General features: G+C 41.7%; 1 protein-coding gene across 6 annotated transcripts in view; it reads right to left on the bottom strand.

Annotated features, from left to right (window-relative positions):
- Positions 1 to 24306, bottom strand: part of CHLSN (cholesin) — a 210943-nt gene that overhangs the window by 6858 nt on the left and 179779 nt on the right. Inside the window, exon 2 of one of the 6 annotated variants that reach the window (XM_075069207.1) lies at positions 740 to 854. The exons of the other annotated variants lie outside the window; for them this stretch is intronic. Within the exon in view, the coding sequence (XP_074925308.1) occupies positions 740 to 744 (5 nt within the window). The 5' untranslated portion in view covers positions 745 to 854. The remainder of the gene's footprint in view (positions 1 to 739; positions 855 to 24306) is intronic. 6 annotated transcript variants of the gene reach the window in all.

The raw sequence follows: 24306 nt of genomic DNA, 5'->3' as shown, positions 1-24306 counted from the left end.
AGCTGGTATATTTTGCTATAAATATAAAAAGGGAAGAAAACTGGTTTGAGAAAATGGGTATTTCTCCTAAAAACAACAGTAGAATAATGAGCAAGTAACAAATCTCACTATGAAATGCACACTGCTTTTTTGCCTCTAAAACATAATACACAAGTAAATAAATAAATAAATAAAGATATCCTATCTCCTAGAACTAGAAGGGACCTTAAAAGGTCATTGAGCCCAGCCCCCTTCCTTCACTAGCAGGAGCAAGTACTGATTTTGCCCCAGATCCCTAAATGGCCCCCTCAAAGACTGAACTCACAATCCTGGGTTTAGCAAGCCAATGCTCAAACAATTGAGCTATCCCTCCCACCAAAATCTAATATCTTAATATGGAACAGTACTAGTCAATACACTGAAGCACTATTACAGATGTATCCCAATAGAAGAAAACATAAACCCTACTAAATTAAAATTATTAGATTTTAATCTGAAAAAAAGACAGTTATCTTTTCTGTAACTGGTGCTCTTCAAGATGTGCTGCTCACATCCATTACATATTAGGTGTATGTGCTCGCCACATGAACCAGAGAGGGAAGTTTCTCCCTCAGCAGTATCCATAAGGGAATGGCTTTGGCACCCTCTGGAATGTTGCCTGCATGATGCAGTATAAGGGGTGCCGTCGGCTCCCCCCACCCTGAGCTCAACCTGCGCCAGGGCATTCCTGCTGCTGGAAAGGGTCCACACATTGACAAACCTCATCACGTAAGTCTCCGTGTTCCCTCTGACTACAGTCAGGGTCTGTCTGGCTCCTGGGTCACATGGCAGCGTGCACTTACATGGTCCTCCATGCCAGGCTCAGGATCTGGCCCCTGCAACAATAGTCTATTCCCAGTCCTGTGACACCCTGGAATTAAAAAGTACCTGGAATAGAACCCCTTGTTCTTGTACTCAAGAGGAATTTCTTCGACTGCACCCAGATATAGCATCCCCTTTACCTCCTGCATGAGGAGACTCTTGTGAGAGGGGTCCTTGAAGAGGGATGGGGAAGGCGGGTGGGAAGGGAGGGTAGAAAGGAACTGGAGGGTATAACCCTGTTCCACTGTGCTGAGGACCCATCGGTTCAAGGTGATAGCCAACCTGGCAGGGAGGAAGAGGGAAAGGCGGTTGGAGAACGCTGAGAAAGATGGATCCGGGGAATAGGCTGGTAGGTCGCCCTCGGACACACACTCAAAATGATGTTTGGCCCCCTACTTATTCTTGGTCGAGCCCATCTGGGCAGAAGGTGGAGGTGGGTGGCTTGGGTGGTGCTTGTAGCTCTTGGATCATTTATGAGGTTGGTTCCGCTGGCCCGGTGGCTGCTGGGGTTTGAACCGCTTATGCGGCAGGGCTGGGATGTAGAGACCCAGGGTCTTCAGAGTCATGCGAGAGTCCTTGAGGCCATGCAATTTGCTGTCTGTCTGCTCCACAGTTCTCTCCGAAGTTCTTACAGGGTGGCACATGCATCAGGATCTGTGGCAGTCTACTGGAGAGGTACACCTTGAGTCCATCAATCAGTGCCCCCAGTGCTAGGGAGGGAGATTGGTGCTAGTTCGTGGATGGCACCAGGGAGCACTGCACACTGCACTGCTCCAGTGCCAGAGTGAGTGCTGACTCCATTAGGAGCGCTCTTAGATGGGTATTGTGCTCCCTCTTCTTCCTAGGTTTGAAGGACTTGCAGATATGGCACTTTCACTTATGTGCCCTTCACCTAAGCACCTTAGGCAGCTGGTATGTGGATTGCAGGACTTAAAGCCTGGGGATCGGGGCATGCCCCATCCCCGGCTGAGTCCCGTTCGAAACTAACAAAGTGTTCGGGAACTACTACTAAGGGTATCTAAGAAACTACTAACTATGTATAACTATTTTACAGGATTTCAAAGTTCACAAGAACAGAGAACGAAACAACACAAGCCAAAGCAGCAGACATTCTAGCACCGTCACTGGCGGCAAGAAGGAACTGAGGATGGGGGGAGCCGGCAGCGCCCCTTATACAGTGACATGCAAGCGCCACTCCAGAGGGCACCCAGAGCCGTTCCCCTACAGATACTGCTGAGAGGAAAACTTCCGGCACTGGTGCATGTGGAGAGCACATACAGCTAATACAGAATGGACATGAGCAAGCACTCGAAGAAAAAAAACATCTCTACAGGTATGATGCAAGTCCACTTTTAATGTTCCACTTTGTTTTACATAGTAATATTGAGTATAGAAATCAACTGGAAAGCCAGTTAGGCAAGAGTATTAACTTTGTTCAAACACTGTCAAGTCTAATAGAGCAAAACCGCCCTCACATTAAATTTCTTCTGCACTGGCAAATCAATTGTTCAGTGAACTCTGTGAAACAAAGACCAAGTGATCACAAATTTGTCCAGGAGGGTTTCATAAGAGCTTCTGTAGAAACATACAAGTGTACAAAATAAGCTCCTTTTTAACTTCAGAAGTTTCCAAACTCAGAAGGCGACCGGGGGGAAGCTTATAGTTCCTTTCAGAGTTTTCACTGGTAAATTAAATGGAAATCTGCCACAAAAAAGACAAGCAAAAAGCAAACAAATGATAATAAATTGAAAAATAAGACAAATGGTTAATAACCCAATGCACAATATTTTATACCATCAATTAAAGGTAAATCTGCAAATTAAGAAAGTCAATCCAGAAGTCTACTACGGGATATTGCAGTTAAAGAATCAAACTATTAGAGAACAAATTTTAGACTGAAACTGAAAAAGCACGAACACTGACATAAGCGAAGATCCAAAAGTTATGGAATCAAATACAAAAATGAAAAAGAAAGAAATCAAAAAGCTTCAGTTAATCATGATTCAGTTGCTTGTATTGTTTAACCACCCAGCAAGGATGCCTGCTGTAAAAAGAATGGCTAGCACCAGAATCAGATTTGTGGAGAATAAAAGATAAACAATGAAGGAGAAGGGAATAAAATTCAACATTCTTCACTGGTATTTTGCATTTATTTGTAGGCAACTTCTCTATGCATCCAAATATGCAATAGCTGCAAAAGGGGAAACTGGCATTCATGGAAAAATAGATAGTTTTACATCAGTTGACTAACCAAAGTGTGTGTGTTCTTTAAAAAAAACAGTATGTGGTATATTCATGATGTTGATGGAAACCATGTCTGTGCCTATTACACTGGACAAACTCTTCATGAACAGTTCATTCTAATCTTGTGCACCCGCTGCACTATTATGGTCACGATCACATTCAGTTGTCATTTAAAGAAATTGCATGATATGTCAGTCATGTTTTCCCACATATGGGTTATTGGGGCATTCACATTTTCAGAAAACAATTCTACATTTTTTAACTAGTGCTCTTGGCTTGATTGTATTGGTTGCACTCATTCTCCCAACTTCGTTGCATGCCAAACTCTGGTCCCATTCTGAGCCCAAGAACCCATAATCATGGACACAGTGTTAATATAATTTTCATAACAGAATTTGTGTGGTTGTTCCACATAACGAACCCCACCCCTCCACCTATAAGCTTTTAGTATACTCAGTATAAATATTTCATTAATACAGATGGCTGAAGGAGGAGGAAAAACTGATAAATGACAAGAATATCACTGTCAGATCATTAAAATCTACAAAAGTATCACTTCGTGAAGTGCAGAGTGTGGGAGAACTCTGTTAGAATTAGATATTTATACAGTCACTGTTTTTTGGGTTGCCTTCCTTTAAAGTACAAATAGAGGTTAAACTCTTTCAGTACAATTTAATACAACATGCCACATGCAGCTTATCCTAGTCACATGCAGAGATTTTGTTACAGGACTTCAAGCTTTCTTGACATATTACAGCACTAATGCAGCCTTTTTATCTTGAGTGATTTAAAATCTTGTATAAATAAGATAAACTACACTACACTGAATAATAAACCCTCTTTACAGACAATCACTCCCTTTTTTGGTGGTCTTTAGAAGTAGCTATATCCAGCACAATTTCCATATGTAATATAAGAAGTTATGGCACTAGATGGAAATATGTACATGTAAATATTTTTCCCATTATGCTTAGGGCAAATTTTCTAATATATCATACAACTGCTAATTATTGTTATGGATATAGTTACTGTTTATATCTTTTTATAAGCACAAGCTGACTGAAAAAACATGTAGCTGACTGAAGTTTAATGGATCTTAAACTGACGTTTCAACGTAGCTTTAAAAGAGAAAAGTAGAAGACACATAGGAAATGGAGTTCATCGCAGCTTGACTCAAGACAGTCCAGGACTTTTTTGGAGAATGATAATCTCATGTGGGAGGTTTGCTCAAAACCCTCAAGACCCATCCACATTATAAGTACAACCATGATTTTCAAGTCAGTTCATCAGGTCTCCTGTGACTATTATATAAAACACGATTGAGTTGTGTACTCACAGCAGCAATTTTTATAACACAACCATGCGACATCCACACTTAAACTACTTACCCATGTGTTTATTAAAAAATGCTGGGAAAATCCAGGCAGCTCTCTAATAGCACCCAGAGGGTATGAATACAGTGGGCCACTAACAGTATGTGGGGACAAGGCGCTCTGGGATCTCCTAGTACGCAGAGGCCTCAGACTAAGGAAAACCAGTTCTACAGGCACAGTCACAGAGTCCAAGCCACACAGCAAAACAAGTGTTACAAACTGGATACAGGAAGACAATCACATGCCTGTTTAGACTGCAGGCCAGGGCAGAATACTATTAGCTGCCATGGTTATTAACCACGTATATAGAATACTGGGTGTGAACACAAACTATGTTCAGAGCCAACCATGTCACAAACTATGTGACAAGGCTGTAGAATGGACAGGGCTAAAAAGACAAAGCCCAAGGAAACAGAAAAAATGAGATCTACCCCCTCAGGACCATAAAGACACAGGGTAAGATCTGGTACACCCAGGAATACAGGCACAGGCTGAAGTGGCTTTAAGCAATCTTCTAATGGATTCATTCTCAAAGATTGTGAGGCTCTCTGACACTATGATGATGGAGCCATAACTTAGACATACAGAAGAAAAACAGAAACAAACCCCCAAGCTTAAGTTCAACGTAATTTCGTTGACTTTCAAGACAGAAACTGAATTGATCTGTTGTTTTGGTCTTTTAAACAAGCCAATTGAAATTCTGACGACCAAGATTTTTCAGACCCCATATGTAAATCTTTTTATCATTTTAAACAAATATTGTCTGCTTTTCTTTTGGGATTTACCTTGACATTTTGCCTATTTTGTTTTGCCAAATCTGAGCTTTTCCAGCTGGTAGGGAGAACACAGTCTGTTTGTTTAGAAGGCAAAGGAGTTAACCTAGTTAAGCACAAACATATTTTCTATAATGAACTTAATTAAAAATTCCTAAATCCTTACTCAGATATTTGGCACTTCAAAGCGACTTGTACAAACCAATAGTTTCCAGTATACAGTATATAAATGATACCCACACATTTGTGTCTCTTTGAGCTCCTACCTTATTGCATTCATTTGGGAGCGGGTAGCATGTGTGTATGTCAGGACCAATTCAGCAGGTAAATTAGAGAAAGAGTTACTGTACCAACACATCAGGCCAATGGGTCAGCCATATGTGGCAGGAAAGTCCCAGGAAGCTGGAGAGCTTGGCTGTACTTGTCTAAAGTGGCATGGAGGTATGAGAAGTTTGGGGCAAGTTTATTTTTTGTGGAAGAAGAGGCATTTAGATACAGTACTTGGACTAATTGAGCAGTCCCTGCCCTTGTAATGTATATAGCGCATTTGGCACTGCTAACCTTTTCTCAGGCCACATCATGTTGAAAGCATTTAAGGGAAAAATACTTGTGTCTCATTTATTCATAGTTTGGTCATTTATTTTGTGTTCAACTACTTTCAGAGTCTTCCCCATGACTGTGAAAAGTCTCTTTCTTTTCAATAGCTGGTTTCTTAATGATTTATACTGCTAGCACCAAGCCACCAGTTTCCAGATCACAAAGAGCAGCCCCTTCTGGAGCAGCTCCTTCTTAGGGAAGGGTGAGAGTGACAGGAGATGCTTGTGGAAGTGTAGATTCTGCAAAGTGGGTGAGGGAGCTGGAATTGTCTGTGGGATAAGAAGAAATCTCAGTGAATGTTCAGCTTTGGGTTGATGTTAGGCAAGCTTGCCATGTTTGAAAAATAAATTGAAAATGTAAAGTATGGATACATTTTCAAAGAACTGGGTGGAGGACTGTGCCCTAAGAGCCACTAATGCCCACTGGCATAGGAGTAAATGTCTCTCATCTGACCAAACCAACTCACTACATACAACACTGTGTTGTCATGGTATTTATCCAAAAGGTATTGTGTAAGGTATCATATAAAAGCCAATACCATACTAGCTATTAATGTCATCGTAAAATGCTTGTGTTAATATTATATGTGAAATTATGAATTTCCTCTGTGTGATGTTACTAGAACATGTTTAAGACAAGACAGCCTACCTGAGGGAAATGTAATAAACAGGTCTGTCCTAGACCAATGTGGGTTTAACTCAATTTACATATTAGCCGAAATCAAAGCTATTGACCTAAACCAGCCATGGTTATCCTGATCCTAAACCCAAGAGACAGAGAACTAACACAGCTCCTGTATCACAGAGAGACACTGGAGACTGAATCCCCAGGAGGTCTCTCTGACTTGTAAGACAAAGGCAATCCTTTTGGGGATATAAAGAACAGAGAGAGACTCCATCTTTATCCTTTACCTTAGGAGACAACGAAACCAAGCAATCTGATGTCTTTTACTGGCCAGGACCCATCACAGCTGGAAAGGAGACTGGGGGTGAGAGAAACCATCTTGAACAGACTGCATTTTGCTAGATTAAGTTTTAGACTTTTAGAAATGTGTTTTCATTTTTATTTCCTTGTAACCATTTCTACCTTTATCTGTTTTACTTGGTATCACGTAATCCATGCTCTTGTGTTAATACACTTGTTTTGCTTTCATTATAAATAATCAATGCTGTATAAGTTCAGTGAAGTGTGTACTTTGAGAAAGGTAACAGGTTGGAATGTTTTACCTTCTTGCTTTCTGTGTGAGGGTCCAGTCAGACGGACTAGTCCAGAGTTTCTCAGACAGGGGTCGCTGCTTGTGTAGGGAAAGCCCTTGGTGGGCCGGCCGGTTTGTTTACCTGTCCCGTCCACAGGTCCGGCCGATTGCGGATCCCACTGGCCGCGGATCGCTGCTCCGGGCCAATGAGAGCTGGTGGAAGTGGCAGCCAGTAACTCCCTCGGCCCACACCGCTTCCAACAGCTCCCATTGGCCTGGAGCAGCGGCGACCCCTGTTTGCAAAACCCTGGACCAATCCCTGAAGTAGGATGATTTGGGGGTGAACTTGGGGTTGGAAGGGTACTAAGCAGGACTGGTGCAACCATTTAGGTGACCTAGGCAGTCGCCTAGGGTGCTGGCATTTGGGGGGCGGCATTTTCTTCGGCAGCGACTGCGGTGGCCGAGCTCGCCACACCCAAGTCGCCTGCCGGCATTAGGCAGAGGGGGAGCTGGGGTAAGGGGAGTGCAAGGGAGGGTCGCCTGCAGCAAGTAAAGTGGGGGGACGGCAATGCAGCGCACCCACGCCCAGCTCACCCATGCCCCGCCTCCTCCCTGAGCATGCCATGGCTGCTTCACTTCTCCCGTCCCCAGGCTTGCAGACCTAAGCTGATTGGCCCCGCAAGTCTGGGGGCGGGAGAAGTGAAGCAGCACAGCGTGCACTCGGGAGGCAGGCGGGCGGGGTGAGCTGGGTGAGGAGGGTGCTCAGGGTGCGGCGTTGGGGCGCTGCTGCAGGGGGGACACCTCAGGGCGGGGAAGGAGCTTGCTGTGGGGGGGGGCTCCACCAGGCCAGAGGGGGGGAAGCTGCCATGGGGGGAGCTCCTCGGGCAGGAGCTTTGGGCGACAAGGGGAGGGCGCGAGTGAAAGTTTCGCCTCGGGCCGAAACATCCTTGAACCAGCCCGTGGCACTAAGGTCAAAGACTGCAAAGGAGTACCAGGCTGGGCAAGTCACGGTGAGGCCTTGTGGTTACTGGCAGGCTTTACTGGCAGGCTGTTTGGGTCCGAATAGCTGCATAGCCACAAAGACCATCCAGTTAAAGCATGGTTACTAAAACCTGGTCATACTGGCCTGCTGCTGGGGGTCCCCAAAATGTCACAAGGACCCATGTGTAAAAAACTGTATAACAATACTTTGAAAAGTAGGAATCAACGTAGCGACGGAAAGAAGACAACACAAATGCAGCAAATTTATTTATTGTACTATAAATTTTTTTACATTCGTATGATTTTGTTTTGCCATTTTTTGGAAGAAAGAGGAATGTGCTTAACATTGCTAATCTCAAATCAATGTTTGCAAAAATAAGATGGCATATATTAAATTATTCCTAAGATAAGGTTCTCCATATTGTTGGAGACTGAAAGAAAAATGTCACTGCTGGGCTCTCTTGCCAGAAAAGAATTTTGTGGAAATTGGTCACAGATCTCTAGATCAAATCAGTTTTTGGCAGAACAGCTACACTGGCAACACTGCTCTATCGTAGGTTTTAAAAGCAACTTTAATATATCTCTTCCATCTGGTTTCAAACAACAAGAATACGGCTAGAGATCTGTGCGGGGGGGGGGGGGGACAGTTACGGACACTTTTTTTTTTTTGACAGCAAGGTAAAAAGCACAGTGAAAAAAAGAAATAACAAAACTGTCAAAAGTGCTTCTTTTAATATGTAATTTCTGCCCTGGTGCCTAGTAAAAGGGCAGGCGGTACCTGCACAGCAGACTGAACTAGGGCCCAGAAATCTCTACAGAAAACATTATACAGTAAAAGTAAGATCCTGAAATGCCTTGAAGCAAAGAATATGATTACGTCTGTAGAAAGTTAAAATGTGCATCAACCAAACCCGGATAATCAAAAATTTGGATAATCTGGAGAGCGGGAAAGTGCGAGGTTGCAGAGCCATCTAGCAGCCACAGGAGTGATTGCCTACTTTTGGACATGTGTGTGCTAGTTGTTCGGTTTATATGGAGAGCCAGATAATGAAGGGTCAGATAAATGGGGTTCTACTGTATATTTTCATTGATAGTATTATTAATTCTTTGTATTACAGTTGCATCTAGGGACTCCAACCAAGACTGGGGCCCATTATTCTAGGCACTGTACATATAAACAGTGAGAGACAATCTTTACCTTGAAAAACTTATAGTCTAAATAGATAAGACAGATCAAGGGTGGGAAAGGAAACTGGCCCAGAGAGTTGACATGAAGACTCAAAAATCACAGCACGTCAGTGACAGAACCAAGAATAGAACCCATGTCTACTGAGTCTGAGTTAATACCCTGCCCATTGGACCATTCTGCCTCTTCTAGTATTTTTTGTTACTTTTCATTCAAGATGCCACAAGCAGCATTATACTGGGAAGACTTGTAGTTGATTTTGAATAGATCCCTTGATAGTGCAGCTATTAAGTTACTGGTATTAGTCAGACTGCAAAATATTATGTTTTGACGCTAAAAATGTAGCTAGCAGTAGTAGTGATGTTGAGAACTTAATGTATTCCTTCCTGTAGCAACAAAGAAGAGCCAGCTGGTAGGCATCAAAGACCAAAGGTGATTTGTATGATTTCTAACACACTGTCAATGTACTTTGCCTACATATATGAACAGGAGAAAAGATGGGAGTAGAACAGTCTCACAAGAAAAAAGTATAATCCATTTTCTTCCTTCCCAATGTATTCTCTTTTATTCGACAAAAGCCCTTCAGAATTTTGCCTGTCTTATCTGCATCTTGGGATGAATATGCTGCAATAAACTACCTGGATGATGTGCTGAAGTCTTTCTGTCCAGATGTCAATCTTTTTTGACACACAGTTCTGATCACCTTGATGGCCAAGAGCAGCAGTGACAGCGTGTACAGTAATGGGAGAGAAGAGAACAAAATAACTAACATTCTTTCCCTCCCAAGAAGAACATCTTGGGGGACGTGTGTGAGTGAGGAAGGAAGGGGGCCCCTTTGTTGGCATGAATATAACACAAAAAGCCAACTGCAAGCAATTTACAAATGCTGCCAATGTCTCATTTATACAAATACTTTATACTGATCAGATGAAGGATACATTACCAGTCTCAGGAAAAGCATAATAAGGTCTCGTTTTTTCCCCCACACCCTTCCCCTGCATATTACCACAATGTTACAAACTGTCTGATTCCTGTATTAAAATACTCCTGGTGGGGTCTGATACCTAGCTTGTCTGGGACTGACGGCTTCTTTCAGCAGTTTCTAACTGATCAGGGTTTTTTTGGGTGGTTGGTTTCACTTCATCTTCTAAAACTTTTTGTTAGCCTTTTTTTTTTCCTAGCTAGTTTGGGATCCAGAGGAGGAATGATGTAGCAGCTTTGCACATAAGAGCAAAACTGAAAAAAATTTGTTTTAAACCACATACTGTACTGGTCTGGACTGACTCCAGGGGCTCAAATATAACTCTGTTTTCTTCCTTCATTTCTCCACTTCAACAATTTTTAAATCAAGATGGTGTGGTCTCTTTTAGGCTTTAGGGCTATATCCACAAAGGGACTTAGGCACTTAACTGTTACTTTGGTGGCAAAGTCCAAAATTTAGTCCCTCAAAACCTCTGCCCAGTTGCTGTGGGAACTTAATTTTCCACTGGTAAAGTCTCTGGTGCTAATTCTGTGGAAATTTAAGTTTCCACTGGTAAAGCCACCCTGGCGCCAAAACTTCTGTCAGTGGGCACACACAAAACTGCCTAAATCCTGATTTTGCTAAGCTGCTTGGCACCTAAGCTCTGGTAAGTTTCTCAAACTAGGTGTCGTTTCCTTCCCCGCACCACTAGTGGGTTCAAATCCCTGCTCCAAATCAAGTGGGGATTTGAATCTGGATCTCCCTCATCCTGCCTTAACAACTGGGCTATTGTATATAAGGCGGTAGGGGGCACTGGCACCTTTTCCTGCATTATTTTCATGAGGAAGGGCTGATCTGGTTTAGGCACCTAACTCCAGAAGCATTCATGGTTGCCAATCCTGAACAGAGTATGGGGCAGAGTAAGGCACCAAGTTCCCTTTGAGGGGTGGAGCTTAGATCTCCATCTCTTCTTGGCATTTCCTATTGGTTAGTTTAAGCAGTTCCCCATTCAGCTTGCTGGCTTCTGTGAATCCTATTTTTTCATGCTTATCTCATCCTATGCAATATATAGGCAGCGTGGGCACCTAACTCAGGGCTGTGAATTCCACTGGGTGGCAAGGTGCCTAAATGTTGGGCATTACAAGAGTGTGCCTAAAGTCCCTTTGTGGATTTAGCCCTAAGTATTACATTGGATAAGATGTTATCTAGTACTCTCTGGAAGACAGATTTAAGATGTCTACAAACTTTGACAGTCAAATAGAGGGATCTGAGTAGCCCTTATAATCTGATAAGATTACAATCACCATCTGTGAGAACAACAGTTTGACAACTAGTGATTTTCCAATCAGAAGGTCAAGAGGTTCCCGTTAGTCTGGAATATGACCAATTTCACTGGGTATTTCTGCAAATCTGTAAAAGGACATGTACCAGAGTGGATAAAGATAGAGGTATATCCAAAGGTCCTGATCTTACTTAAATTATATCAGTTTTAAATCTCCCGTGATTTCACTGGTGCAGGACCTGACTTGAAGCGATTATAGTTAGAGTGTGTGTAGGGTGGGAATAGTGGAGGGGGAAATGAGAGAATCTACTAGAAGCTGTTATGAACAAGTCAAATATTCATTAAAAGATAAAATATATAGTCATCTGAGCCTTGCTACTTTGAGCAGAAAAACTTGCAGTGGTTAAGAATATCAATCAATTATAACTTTTGCTTAGGAAATACTGAGGTCATGTTTTTGTGCCTAGTGAATCTGAAAGTGTTGTCAGAAGAAAAAACATTAAACTCAAGGATGAAAATTCATCAATGAAACTTCCTGAGAAGGGAAACAGGAATGAACAACTTGAAGAAGAATTTGGACTCTGAAGCTCTGGATGAGTGATTTTGCTTTGATGTAGCTAGGATGCCGAAGTATCAATTTATGGCTTGATAGATTTCACTGGAAGTTTATCATCATCTCCCTATGAGCTATTTGACAGCAATAGGTAGGGTGCAGCTGGCACCATAATGAGGTGTGTCACCCAGCTGAGCCCTTAATCAACAACACTGTTGAAAATTTAGTGTTTCTTCTTGACCAGATGTTTTTAATATAGCTTTGGTTTGTGTATTGTGGCATTACTCTCACCTTAGTAATGAGCTAACAGACTTTTATTGCTAACAAGCTACAAAGTATTCTCCATCTCCAGTTCCAGCCTCTAACCCTTGATATGAGTGATTTCTTCTGGGAATAGGTAGGAGAAGTGATATTTATCAATACTGATACAATCCTTGGGCACTTGGGCAGCTTGGACACTTGGGCAGCTCTGAAGTTTCTGGGATTTTTATTTTTTGAATAGGTCCATGGTCACTATTCTAATTGTTGATAGATAACTGGAGATATTTTAAAATCTAGATAAACAAAGTGCGTAGAAAAAAATAAAAAAGTCTATCCAAGGCTCTAGACACCCTAACATCACAATAAATCCCAGCAGCATTATAGAATCACTTTACAGAAGTGACTCCCTTTCACACTTCCAGAAACTCCTTTCTACTCCCTTCATCATTATGGGAAGCATGCTCTCAGCCCTCTCCAAAAACCCAGTTGAACAGATAGTTTTTACACCATGCCTAAAGGATCACCAAATTTGGGCTATTTTGGACAAAACGTGGAAGCAAGCTCCAGAATCTCAGGGCCTTCACAGAGAGCGACCGGCCATCCGCCCTATCTCTTACATAATGAGGGGGGAGTCAGGTCCTCTCTACTGACCGTAGCTGTGGCAGTATGGAATGAGGAGAGAGGTGACTCCTCAGGTAGATCAGTTGTAAGCCATTTAGGCTTTTATCGTTCATAACTAATAACTTAGACTCCACTTGGAGATCAGTAATTCACCCTACTGTTTCTAAAGACAGATTTCTTAAAGCTGACAAACACAATTGCCAATAAAGAATAATCTAAATGTACCTGATTCTGAAAGCCCTCTCTCAGATCTTACCATTTCTGCTGTAATTGGCATGCAATGCCACATACCTGGCAAAATCTTCTTCTGTACTGTGGCATGAGTGTTCAGGACAGCATCAAATGTTCTCCCTAATATCTTGTGATAGGCACGGTGCAGCTGAGATTAGATTTCTGCCCCAACAATTTATGCTCGGGAAAACTGATTCACCAATTACTGCTTCCTGCGGATGGCTCCCATTCCAATTTCATTTTATTCATCTAAAAGAAACAACTTTTACTTTTTGGCATCATCATATTAATAATGAATGTGCAAAGCAGGAGTCTAATTTGATTAAGCATCTTGTTTTATTTTTTGAAAAACATGTCTTGTTATTTTAACTTTGGCCAGGAGGTCATGATGGCTTCCTGGAACTAACTGATTAATAATCACTGTCAACTGCATTTTACATTTTAATTTTGGCTTTGTTCAACTAGCCTAGAGTCTTCCCTGCAGCTAGGAAGCTGCTTTCCACTATATTTTCAATGTTTGGGTTTTGGCTGAGAAGTCTTCACACTTCTTAGGAGCCAGAGAGAATTGTTTATTCTTTAAAAGTGTGTCTCATATTTTGTGACAAAAAGATATGAAATCATGCATAAATTCCACTATGTTTCTCTCATGTCAAGAGCAAAACTAATTTGAGTGGAGAAAGGTGGGTAGGGGATAAAAGGTGCGTGCTAGAATAAATAGAAAACAATCTGGTCTACAATACTTGTCCTGCAAAAAACCTTCACAACCAAAGATGTGGAGGGCCCATAGTGTATCAACTCTGGAGACTAGGATGTAACAATTGTGCTCTGTGGATCCTGAATAGGCATCATAAATAAAAACCCCAATGAGATCTCATGTGAATAAAATTGGACTGATCTATAAAATCTAGTATCAAGGAATAATAACCAATAGCTAGGATATTTTGGTATGTTTTGATATGACACCAATCTTTAATATTAACTGACTTTAAGCATTTTCCTGAGTTACAGTGATGATAATAATGCACTGATAATAATGCTTGTTATCTTGGAGAAGGGTATTCCAGTCAGTTTTATTACTCTGCTTTTATAGTGACTTGAAAAAAGGAAAGTATCCTATGTTTTCTTCATGTTGTATGATTAGACACAGGTGATCCTATGAGGTGCTCAGCACCCATAACTTCAATTGGAATTGAGGTGCCCAGTAACTTGCAGGATCAGTCCCAATGTAGGTTGGCCTCATGCTGCATATTTCTTTTGTTTCTGCACCTATGATATCTTGTTTAATAAAGGGCTTTTCACTTTTTCAATTAAAACATTCATTTGGAGCAGCTGAGCTAGATCCTGGGTCTCCCACCTCCCATATGAGTGCTCTACCTACCACCCTCCAGAGTCATCTTCATGGTTGCTTTCTCTCTCTGGTCCAATGAGTCTTTCATTAAATACCCACAGTGGAACGGTTTCAACAAGAGAGACTGAGAGTGCCCCACATCAGAATATCTCAGACCCCAGTGGCTAGGGCACTCATTTGAGAGGTGACAGATCCCTGCTCAAATCCCTTCTCCATTGCAGGTAGAGGGGAGACTTGAACCTGCGGTCTCCCACATCCCAGGTAAGTACCCTAACTACTTAGCTAAAAATTATGAGGGAGGGCCTCCTTTCCCTCTGACCCCTCCCCATTTTGTGTACTCTGAGCTACAAGGGCCCAATATGGTATGCAAGGTCTAAGAATGCATACTGAATCGGGCACTGAAGGCAAGCTAGCTGGAGGAATGCCTATCTTCCTCCAGTTCATACACTGCTCTGGGGCTTAGGTGTGGGGCTGCAGCACTAATGTGCAGAGGGAACTTTGAAAAAATTCAGGCAATGAGTGATTTTAGGGTTATGTAGCAGCTGAGCAGGATTTTTGTGAATCCCAGAGGTGCCTGATTCTGGGATTTAGGCTTCTAAAGTGGCAGTTAGGCACCTACGTCTTTTGTGACTTTACCCTTATTGGACAGTATATAAAGCAGATGGAATACAGAAGTCAACTAGTAAACGTATCTAATGACTACATTCAATATACTGTAATAAATTGCCAAGAAAATTCATTTATGCCAAATTATATTTTGCTGGAAATGAGAGTCATTAAGAAAGGATGCATTCAATTTTTGGAATTAAGTTTGAAAATTAAGCAGTTTCTTGTTAGGAAAGAGAATTAGGCAGAGAAACAAAGTATTTCTGGGTTTAACACCTGTAATATATTTCCCCCCCTCTGAGGAAGCACTTACTGCAAGATGGTCAGCCTCACTGCTAATACATTTTTACAACCATTATATTTTATCTGAAAAGACTTATGATGAGCTTTTAAGACCTTACTGAAGTGAAAAAAATACAAGTAAACTAGTGCTTGAAAAATTGCATTCACCAGCAGTGAATGGGAAGCCTTCTTTGGCAAACATGGAGGTTTTAAAGTAAACTCCTTTATAATTATGAAGATAATCCTGAAAACATGAACTGATGTAGTATTGTTTTACCTAATCTGCAGACAGACCACTCCAGTGCTTCTGCTCCTGCTCTTGCTAAGCAGCAAAAAAGAGAAATTAACAAGATTCTCGTCAGTTTCACTATACTATTTAGAACCCTGTAAGCAACATTGAAACTTTTCAAGTCAGGTTAATTTTACAAGGTTTCTGCTGTAAAAAGCTATGGAAGATTCTATGGAAAAGCATCATTGTTTTTGTCTTGATGGAGATGGAGGACATTATTATTAAAAATTGTAACAGAAATTCACTTAATGGTGGGTAGTTGGCTATATTATAATTTTCACAGTTGATTCTGGACTCAATAGATGTTATATCCAAGGGACTTAAGATTTTGTGTTAATGATACTATTAAATATAGTATTTTCCCCAAAGAGAATGTTTGAACCAAAAGATTGTGTAAATATTTTGACAGCTTTGCTTCACACAGACATAAGAGTAGGAGTCCAGGGAGGCGGGGGGTGAGTTTCAAAGTAAATTGCTCTGTAGCTTTTACTGAAATATGCTTTGAGATTTGTAGTTGTGACCCTCCATAAAATAAATCAAAGTTCCAGAGAGGAGCAGGAATTGATTACAAACTGTAAAGCAGGATTAGAGTTTCTTATTCTATTTTTCCCTTTTTGTAAATTGAGTGACCATTTATGATTATGGAGATTATAGGAAGAAGTCTCTTGCTTGAGCCATAAATTAAATAGGATGATGGGCAGATTTAGCAAGATGCAACAGCTACTGATTCTGACAGAAACTTAACAGGGGCAACAGCCTCTGCAGCTTTTCCATTTCTTTCTTGGGATGTACATTAAGGCTAAGCAAATGGTTCAGTGAGCTAATCCAAACCTGCTCCAGATAAAAGGTAGATTGGTTTTATCGAAAAGAATATTAATGACTGTATCTTAAAAGGTTTGGTTCAGATAAACGTCCACAAATCTGACTGCTTCTCTGAACCTTGTATGAATGAGATGAACCCCTGAAGTCCACACAATTTGACTGGAAAATCTCACAACAGGTGAGGTTCTGATGCTTCTTTCTTCTGACTGCATTGGAAATATAGCAGAACAATTGCAAGATCTCAGAACTTCTGCTTCCTGTTCTAGCTAGAACCCAAAAGCTCAGAGACTCATAATTAGAAAATGGGGGGAGAGGGGGGACGTCTGAAATTGATAGCTTTTGAATAGTTCTATAACCGAAGACTAGTCAAAACATTCTCCCTCCCCCTAAATTTCATAAAATAATCTTGCTCAGAGAGAAACTCTATAAGCAAAGTTTTTGGTTTTCTCCATGAAATAAATTGGAGAAGTAACATGCTAAGTGCTGAAATGTTATGGGCATAGAAGAGAAAAACTGACTATGCCTTAATATTATAGGAGTGCAAATGTAGCCAGTGTAACAAAACANGAACGGGGGGGGGCGGTGGGGAGAGGAGACGGGAGAAACGTGTGCGTTTGAGGGAGCTAACCCCATATTTCAGGCAATTCTCTTTTACTTGCTTCTGGAAATGAGCAAAGGTTTGGTTGTATTCTTTGGAGGTAGGGAGGGATTCTTATTTTCTCCCTAAACTAATTCAACACCAGTCATATTATTCCTTATTCTTTTACTAGTATTACCATAGCTTAAAGTAGACTCAGTTGCCCAAGACTGCAGACCCAGTCCACAAAAATACACAGCTATGAGATGGGTCAGTCATTTGTCAGGGGGCAGTTACAGAGTAACCATTTTCACCTTCAGCACTTTGTCTTTTCTTTTCAGGACATGATGATACTAAAAACAGGACTGTAATTCCCACGTGTGTCTATTTCAAGTTGGAAATTCATCTAATGAGTTCAGTCGGGTTTCTCTTTCGACATTATAACTCTTAACATCCAAAATACTTGACATGTCCCTAATTGAAACACCATATAGAAAGAGAGGGGACAACCTGGTAGGATAGAGATGGCTGAGATTTTTGATTATATGATTTTGCCTACCTGGAAGTCCTCCTCAGTGTCCAGAATGTTACAGGTGTGGTTGAGGTAATTCACGGGATCCTTGATAAAAATAGATATCTGACAATAGCACAGAACTGCTTACAGTTCTCACTTTTGGTTTCAATTTTTCCAATTAAGCAGTAACTAATAATATGGGGGAAAAAACAAAACAAAAACAACAGTTTGTTGGATTTAGTTTTTGTCTGATAGCAGATTTCCCTTCAGATAAAGGGACTGACTGAACTAGCCTCAGCATCAGGATTTATATATACACCTGTTGAAATAACATGTTTAAGATCCTAGGAAGTTTGGGGATGTATATTCAATTTCACCTCTCAACAGCAAGTCAAACCAAATGGCATTATTTTCAAAATAACCTTGCTGCCTGGATGAGTGGCAAGAGAGGCCATTTCACCAGGTACTTAACGTTGAGCATCCTGGATTAAATTAGATCATCTGAAGCAGAAAGCTCCTTTGCTCTGCACCAGAGAAAAAGGTCAGGAAAAGGTCTAAGTCTGGATAGCGCTGGTTCCTTACAAAGCCCACGGTGAAACTCAAAGAGACTCGGTGGATTTACCTAATTACTCACATTTTTTTTCTCAGTGGGGTTCTGTAGGATGCAGCCCATGATGGTTTGTTTATTTTTTAGGACGACATAATACAAAAATGAAACTAATTAAAAAGGAAACTAAAAGGTTCCCATGGATCACAAAAGTTCACGATATTGATCCCAAAGATGTAACTGACACAAATATAATACGATACCAGGGCCAGTGTCATTGCTAGATCTGTACCAATGCAGACTTTCATGCAGGTGCTGGGCAGTGGAAAATCCAGTAGGAGTTGAGGCTTTGGCAGCACAGAGTAACTGCCACTTCTGTTGGGCTGGAGAGGAGCAGGAAGGGGCCTGCACAGCTCCCAAAGTGAGCGGTGCTGGATAGGAAGGAGGTGTAGCCTGGATAACGAAGAGAAAGAGCTGGTTTTGCCCAGGTCCTGAGACCCTTCCTCTTCGCCAGGGTTGAGAGCCAGGTCTCCAGCTCAAGTGGGAACATCTACATTGTTATGTTTTATCATAGAATCATAGGACTGGAAGGGACCTCAAGCGGTCATCTAGTCCAGGGGTTCTCAACGTTTTTCCTTCTGAGGCCCCCACAACATGCTATAAAACAGTGGTCTCCAACCTTTTCCGATTGGTGGGTGCTGGACGACGAGCCACCTAGGACCATGGCCGGTGGATAAGCATCTGCCAAAATTCCATCGAGAAGCAGTAACATCAAGAGGCGTCGCTGCCGAAAATCAGTGGCATTTTGGTGGCAACGCCTCTTGGTGACGCCACTTTTCGGTGGCATTTCGGTGGATGCCTGTCTGCTGGCCAGTACGCGGGCGCACATACATGCTCCGGCAGGCACCATGGTACCCACGGGCACCACGTTGGGGACCACTGCTATAAAAACCCCACGGCCCACCCATGCTACAACAACTAGTTTTCTGCACATAAAAGCCAGGGCTAGCAGTAGGGGTTAGCAAGCAGAGAAACTGTCTTGGGCCCCATGCCACAGGGTCTCTGCAAAGTTAACTTATTTAGGCTTTGGCTTCCGTTCCAAGTGGCACGGCTCAGGGCCCCAGGCTTCAGCCCCATGCAGTGGGGCTACGGCTTTTTGCCCTAGGCCCCAGAGAGTCTAATGCTGGCCATGCCTGGAGGACTCCCTGAAACCTGCTCACGGCCCCCCAGGGGGCCCTGAACCCCTGGTTGAGAACCACTGATTTAGTCTAGTCCCCTGCACTCGTGGCAGGACTAACTATTATCTAAACCATCCCTGACAGGTGTTTGTCTAACCTGCTCTTAAAAATCTCCAATGATGAAAATTCCACAACCTGCCTAGATAACTTATTCCAGTGCTTAACCACCCTGACAAGAAGTTTCTCCTAATGTCCAGCCTAAACCGCCCTTTCTGCAATTTAAGCCCATTGCTTCTTGTCCTATCCTCAGAACAATTTTTCTCCCTCCTCCTTGTAACAACCTTTTATGTACTTGAAAACTATTATGTCCCTTTCAGTCTTCTCTTCTCCAGATTAAACAAACCCATTTTTTTCAATCTTTCCTCACAGGTCATGTTTTCTAGACCTTTAATAATTTTTGTTGCTCTTCTCTGGACTTTCTCCAATTTGTCCACATCTTTCCTGAAATTGGTGCCCAAAACTGGACACAATACTCTGGTTAAGGCTGTATCAGTGCAGAGTAGAGCAGAAGAATTACTTCTCATATCTTGCTTACAACTCCTGCTAATACATCCCAAAATATCTGCTTTTTTTGAAATAGTGTTACACTGTTGACTCATATTGAGCTTGCGATCCATTATGACCCCCAGATCCCTTTCCGCAGTACTCCTTCCTAGGCAGTCATTTCCCATTTTGTGTGTGCGCAACTGACTGTTCTAAGTGAAGTACTTTGCATTTGTGCTTACTGAATTCCATCCTTTTTATTTCAGACCATTTCTCCAGTTTGTCCAGATCATTCTGAATTTTAATCCTATCCTCCAAAGCACTTGCAACCACTCCCAGCTTGGTATCGTCTGCAAATTTTTTAAGTGTACTCTCTATGCCATTATCTAAATCATTGATGAAGATATTGAACAGAACCAGACCCAGAACTGATCCCTGCAAGACCCCACTCATTATGCCCTTCCAGCTTGACTGTGAACCACTGATAACTACTCTCTGGGAATGATCTTCCAACCAGTTCTGCACCCACTTTACAATAGCGACATGTAGGTTGCATTTCCCTAGTTTATGAGACAGTCATGTGAGACAGTATCAAAAGCTTTACTAAAGTCAAAATACACCACATCTACCATTCTCTCCTCTCCCATCCACAAGGCTTGTCTCCATAGTGAGAGCTGGAGTCAATTGACCAGGACTCTGACGTTTGCTGAATTTTTTTTTTCGTGCTGTCTAGCTGTACCCTGAGTGGCAACTTGCAGATTAAAGCTTCTGGCCCTCCCTCTTGGTGAATCCTCCCTGAGGCACAGCCTGAACTATTGATTCACTGCCAGTGTATTTAGGGGTGGACAAAGAAACAAGATATATGTAAGACATGAGCCCAAAAAACAAGGAGTGTAGATGTTAATGTGTCTGGAGCACTGCAGCAAAACATGTTATACCACAAATGGAAAGACCAGCTACTCCATCATGTAGTTACTAATCCTTCTAAAACAACAGTTGTACAACAGCTGCACAATATTCCTGTAACAGGACATTTTGAGGTTAGGAAAACACTGGCATGGGTCCAAAAGCAGTTCACTGTGTCAGTTGCCACCAAGACACAGAAAACTGAATCCAAGTGCACTGACTACATCTACAGGGACAGAAAATAACTAAGTGGTTTGCAGTTTAACATCTTGATGAAATGGGGAAAAAGTTGTGTGCTACTCCCTACTACTACAGGAGTGTAAGATGACGTTCATCTGGTCCTCAATGTACAGTTTTGAAAATCAGATTAAGAGGAGAAGACTATCATCCAACAATCTATATATATTAATATGTAAACTCATCTCTGATTACTTAAAGCAGGACTGTACATGACTGCTAGAGCCACATTGAAATGGGAAGTAATTATTGTTCAAACAGCCAGGTGGGTGAGGTAATATCTTTTATTGGACCTATTTCTTCTGTTGGTGAAAGAGAGAATCTTTCAAGCTTACACAGAGCTCTTATTCAAGTCTGAACTGTGTAAGCTCAAAAACGTGTCCCTTTCACCAACAGAATTGGTCCAATAAAAGATATCATCTCACCCATCTTGTCTCTCTCATATCCTGGGACCAACACAGCTACAACAACATTGCAAACTAGTCTCAATAACAGAGTGTAAAAAATTATTATGCTCAAAGTTGGTAAGTCCATGGGAAATACTGTCATTACCAGGAGAATCAATAACGTTAAAGAGACCTAGGGGTTATAGTGGACAGCAAATTAAACATGCGCTTGCAATGTGATGTGGCTACAAGAAAGATCAATTCAATTTTGTCCCACATAAGCAAACATCACGGCATGGAGCCAGGAGATAATATAGACTTACAGTCCGTCTATGGGCATCGGATAGGGTGACAAGACAGCAAATGAAAAATCGGCACTGGGTGGGGGGAATAGGAGTCTATATAAGAAAAAGACCCAAAAATTGGGACTGTCCCTATAAAATCGGGACATCTGGTCACCTTAGCATCAGATATTATAGACCAGCAGAGGCTAAGCCTCCTCTAACCCAGGCCATGGCCCTGCCCACACTCGTCCTTTCTCCCAAAGCTGGCATGGGCTCAGCTCAGGATAGTGGCCTGGAGCACAGGGCTTGGCCAGTTGGCAGCTAGGGGTAGCTCAGGCCAGCCTGGGGGTCGGGCCGGTGCTCAGGGCCAGTTGGCAGCCCTGGGCTTGGGCCAGCCAGTGTGGCTGGGTGTGCTGGCAGGAGGCCTGAGGCTTGGAGCGGTTTGGTCAGGGCAAAGTAGCAGCTGGTGGGTCCTGAGATGGAGAGTTGCAGCAGGTTTCTGGCATTAGGCAGCACTGCAGGTGTAAGTCTCTGAAGTCAGGATAGAAGCAAAAAGTGGCCCATCCAAACTTAAAATGGTCACTGCCTCATAGCAGTGCAGAATGTGAATTTATCACCTATCTGGCAGTGTCCATCTAAGGTATCTGGGAATAGTCCTGATTTTATCATCTGATTTGATGAATTTGACGAAATGGCCAGAATCATGTATGACTAAATTACAATTCAGCACATTTCTAGTTTATCCCCACCCCAAAAAGCTTTCCATTAACCCCCCCTTTCAATTATTAAAAACAAAAATATCCTCATCACACAATTTCTTTAATCTATGAGGTAACACTGCTCTTTCAAGTCACTTTAAAGCATCAATTTTTGAAGGAAATCCCCAGTCAGTTCCTAATTACGATAGTTTTTTGCTTCTCTTAAATCAGTTGAAAGCATTTTTTTCCAGGGGTTTATTCACATTCCATTTTAGCTATTGAACTAACTGTGATACAATCTGATCAACTCTTGAGCAATCTTTATGCAATTCAGGATAACATATGGGCTTCTACATACATAGTATTTCCCTCTCATACGGGGAATTCCCTCTCTTGTCCAGTAGGAAGTGTGCAATGAGACTTTGCTGTTCTATGTGTTAGAGTCAACATCAATTCAAAGATGTCACAAATTCCCCAGCCTTCCAAATGTTACATAATGCTGTAACTGCATTCTGGGGACACAAGCAAAAGTCACCACTCCTTTGGAAAAGAAATCTGGATATAGAGATATGTTTAGGAATTTGCTCAAGCCTTCTTGAACCTTAGATGAAGCTGTGTAGTTTATGGAGTGGCTGGGAATTTATGGAATCTTTATGACACACTTGATTTATACACTAGCTATCATCCTGCATTTAAAACTTTATTATTTATGTATTTATACCTAAAACTGCATGATTCTTTAGGATTGTATCATAGGTCCTATTTATTTTGACAGCTATGAGTACACTCAGGGCCTGGAATTTCAAATTCTGCATAAACCATTTTCTTGCTATTAGTCTAAGGAAGAAAACCTACCCCAAAGTTTTAATAACATTTGCATTGGAGTCTGAACACAGCTTTGTTTTGAACTTAATTTTCATGACATCCCTATTATAGATTTTAATGCCAGAAGACACCTTATGGAAGTCTCACGTGCAGCATAACATGGGTCATAGATGGCCCATTCCTGCATTAAGCCCATAACTTCTAGTTGAGCTAGAGCAAAAACATCCTTTAGAAAGACATCCAAGTTTCATTTGAAGCAGAAAACTATTTAAATTTTATTATACAAAATACTAAGATATAGTAAAAATAAATTTGCTGCTGTTTCCACAATCAGAGCATTACTTTATCTGTACCAAAGTCTAATATGAATTATACCACCAATTAAACAAGAATCTAAATATGCTTTAATTTGGTTTAACCGCAATCATAAAAAAAAAATTGAGTTAAAGGTTCTTCTTCAGAGGTGCTTCAGAACAGAGAGTGATCTCACTCTGTTCTTTTCTATCTCTGGAGGGAGGGCCAGTGAAACAAGATCACCAGTTGCTTTCCCCCTCAACCCTACTGTGTTTGCAGAGAATACCCCCATTGACGTCTTCCATAAACAAATTTGCTGTATCCTGAGAGAGGGAGGGAGCAGACTGGATGTTAAATTTCTGTCAAACCCAAATTACTCTTTGGGCTCTGGAGGGAAATATCTATCTGTATATTTAGAGTGCTACTACCCTCACATCTAAAGTCCTAACACTAGACATTAAAGTAGATATTACTGGCCTCCTCTAGAAGCTCTCTAGGAGTCTGGTGGTAGGAGCCTGGTAACAAATGCCAACTCGTCTTCTGAAAACCAGAGTTATTTTGAGCTGAAACAAGTTTGGCATGACTATTAACAGGCTCGGCCAAGGGTTAGGACACCTTTGATTCTGCTGACAGAGCTAAAGCCTTTGGTTAGCACGGACTCCAGTTCTAGTGCTGATTGCAGTACTACTGGAACTGACCATCAGTGTCCATGAGATCAGGGACAGTGTTACTAGAATTACAGAATTTCTCCACTCAAACTGAAAATCACAAAAGCTGCATTTTTACTTTTGTGGTTTTGGATATGCCCTGTTTCTCTGATATTTCTTTTTAAAATGCTTTATAGTTCTCTAGATATACTCTAAATCACTCTG

The sequence above is a fragment of the Chelonoidis abingdonii genome, chromosome 9 (assembly GCF_003597395.2).
Source record: "Chelonoidis abingdonii isolate Lonesome George chromosome 9, CheloAbing_2.0, whole genome shotgun sequence".
Taxonomy (NCBI): Eukaryota; Metazoa; Chordata; order Testudines; family Testudinidae; genus Chelonoidis; species Chelonoidis abingdonii.
The sequence above is the reverse complement of the archived record's forward strand: the minus strand, read 5'-3'. Positions and strand labels throughout refer to the sequence as shown.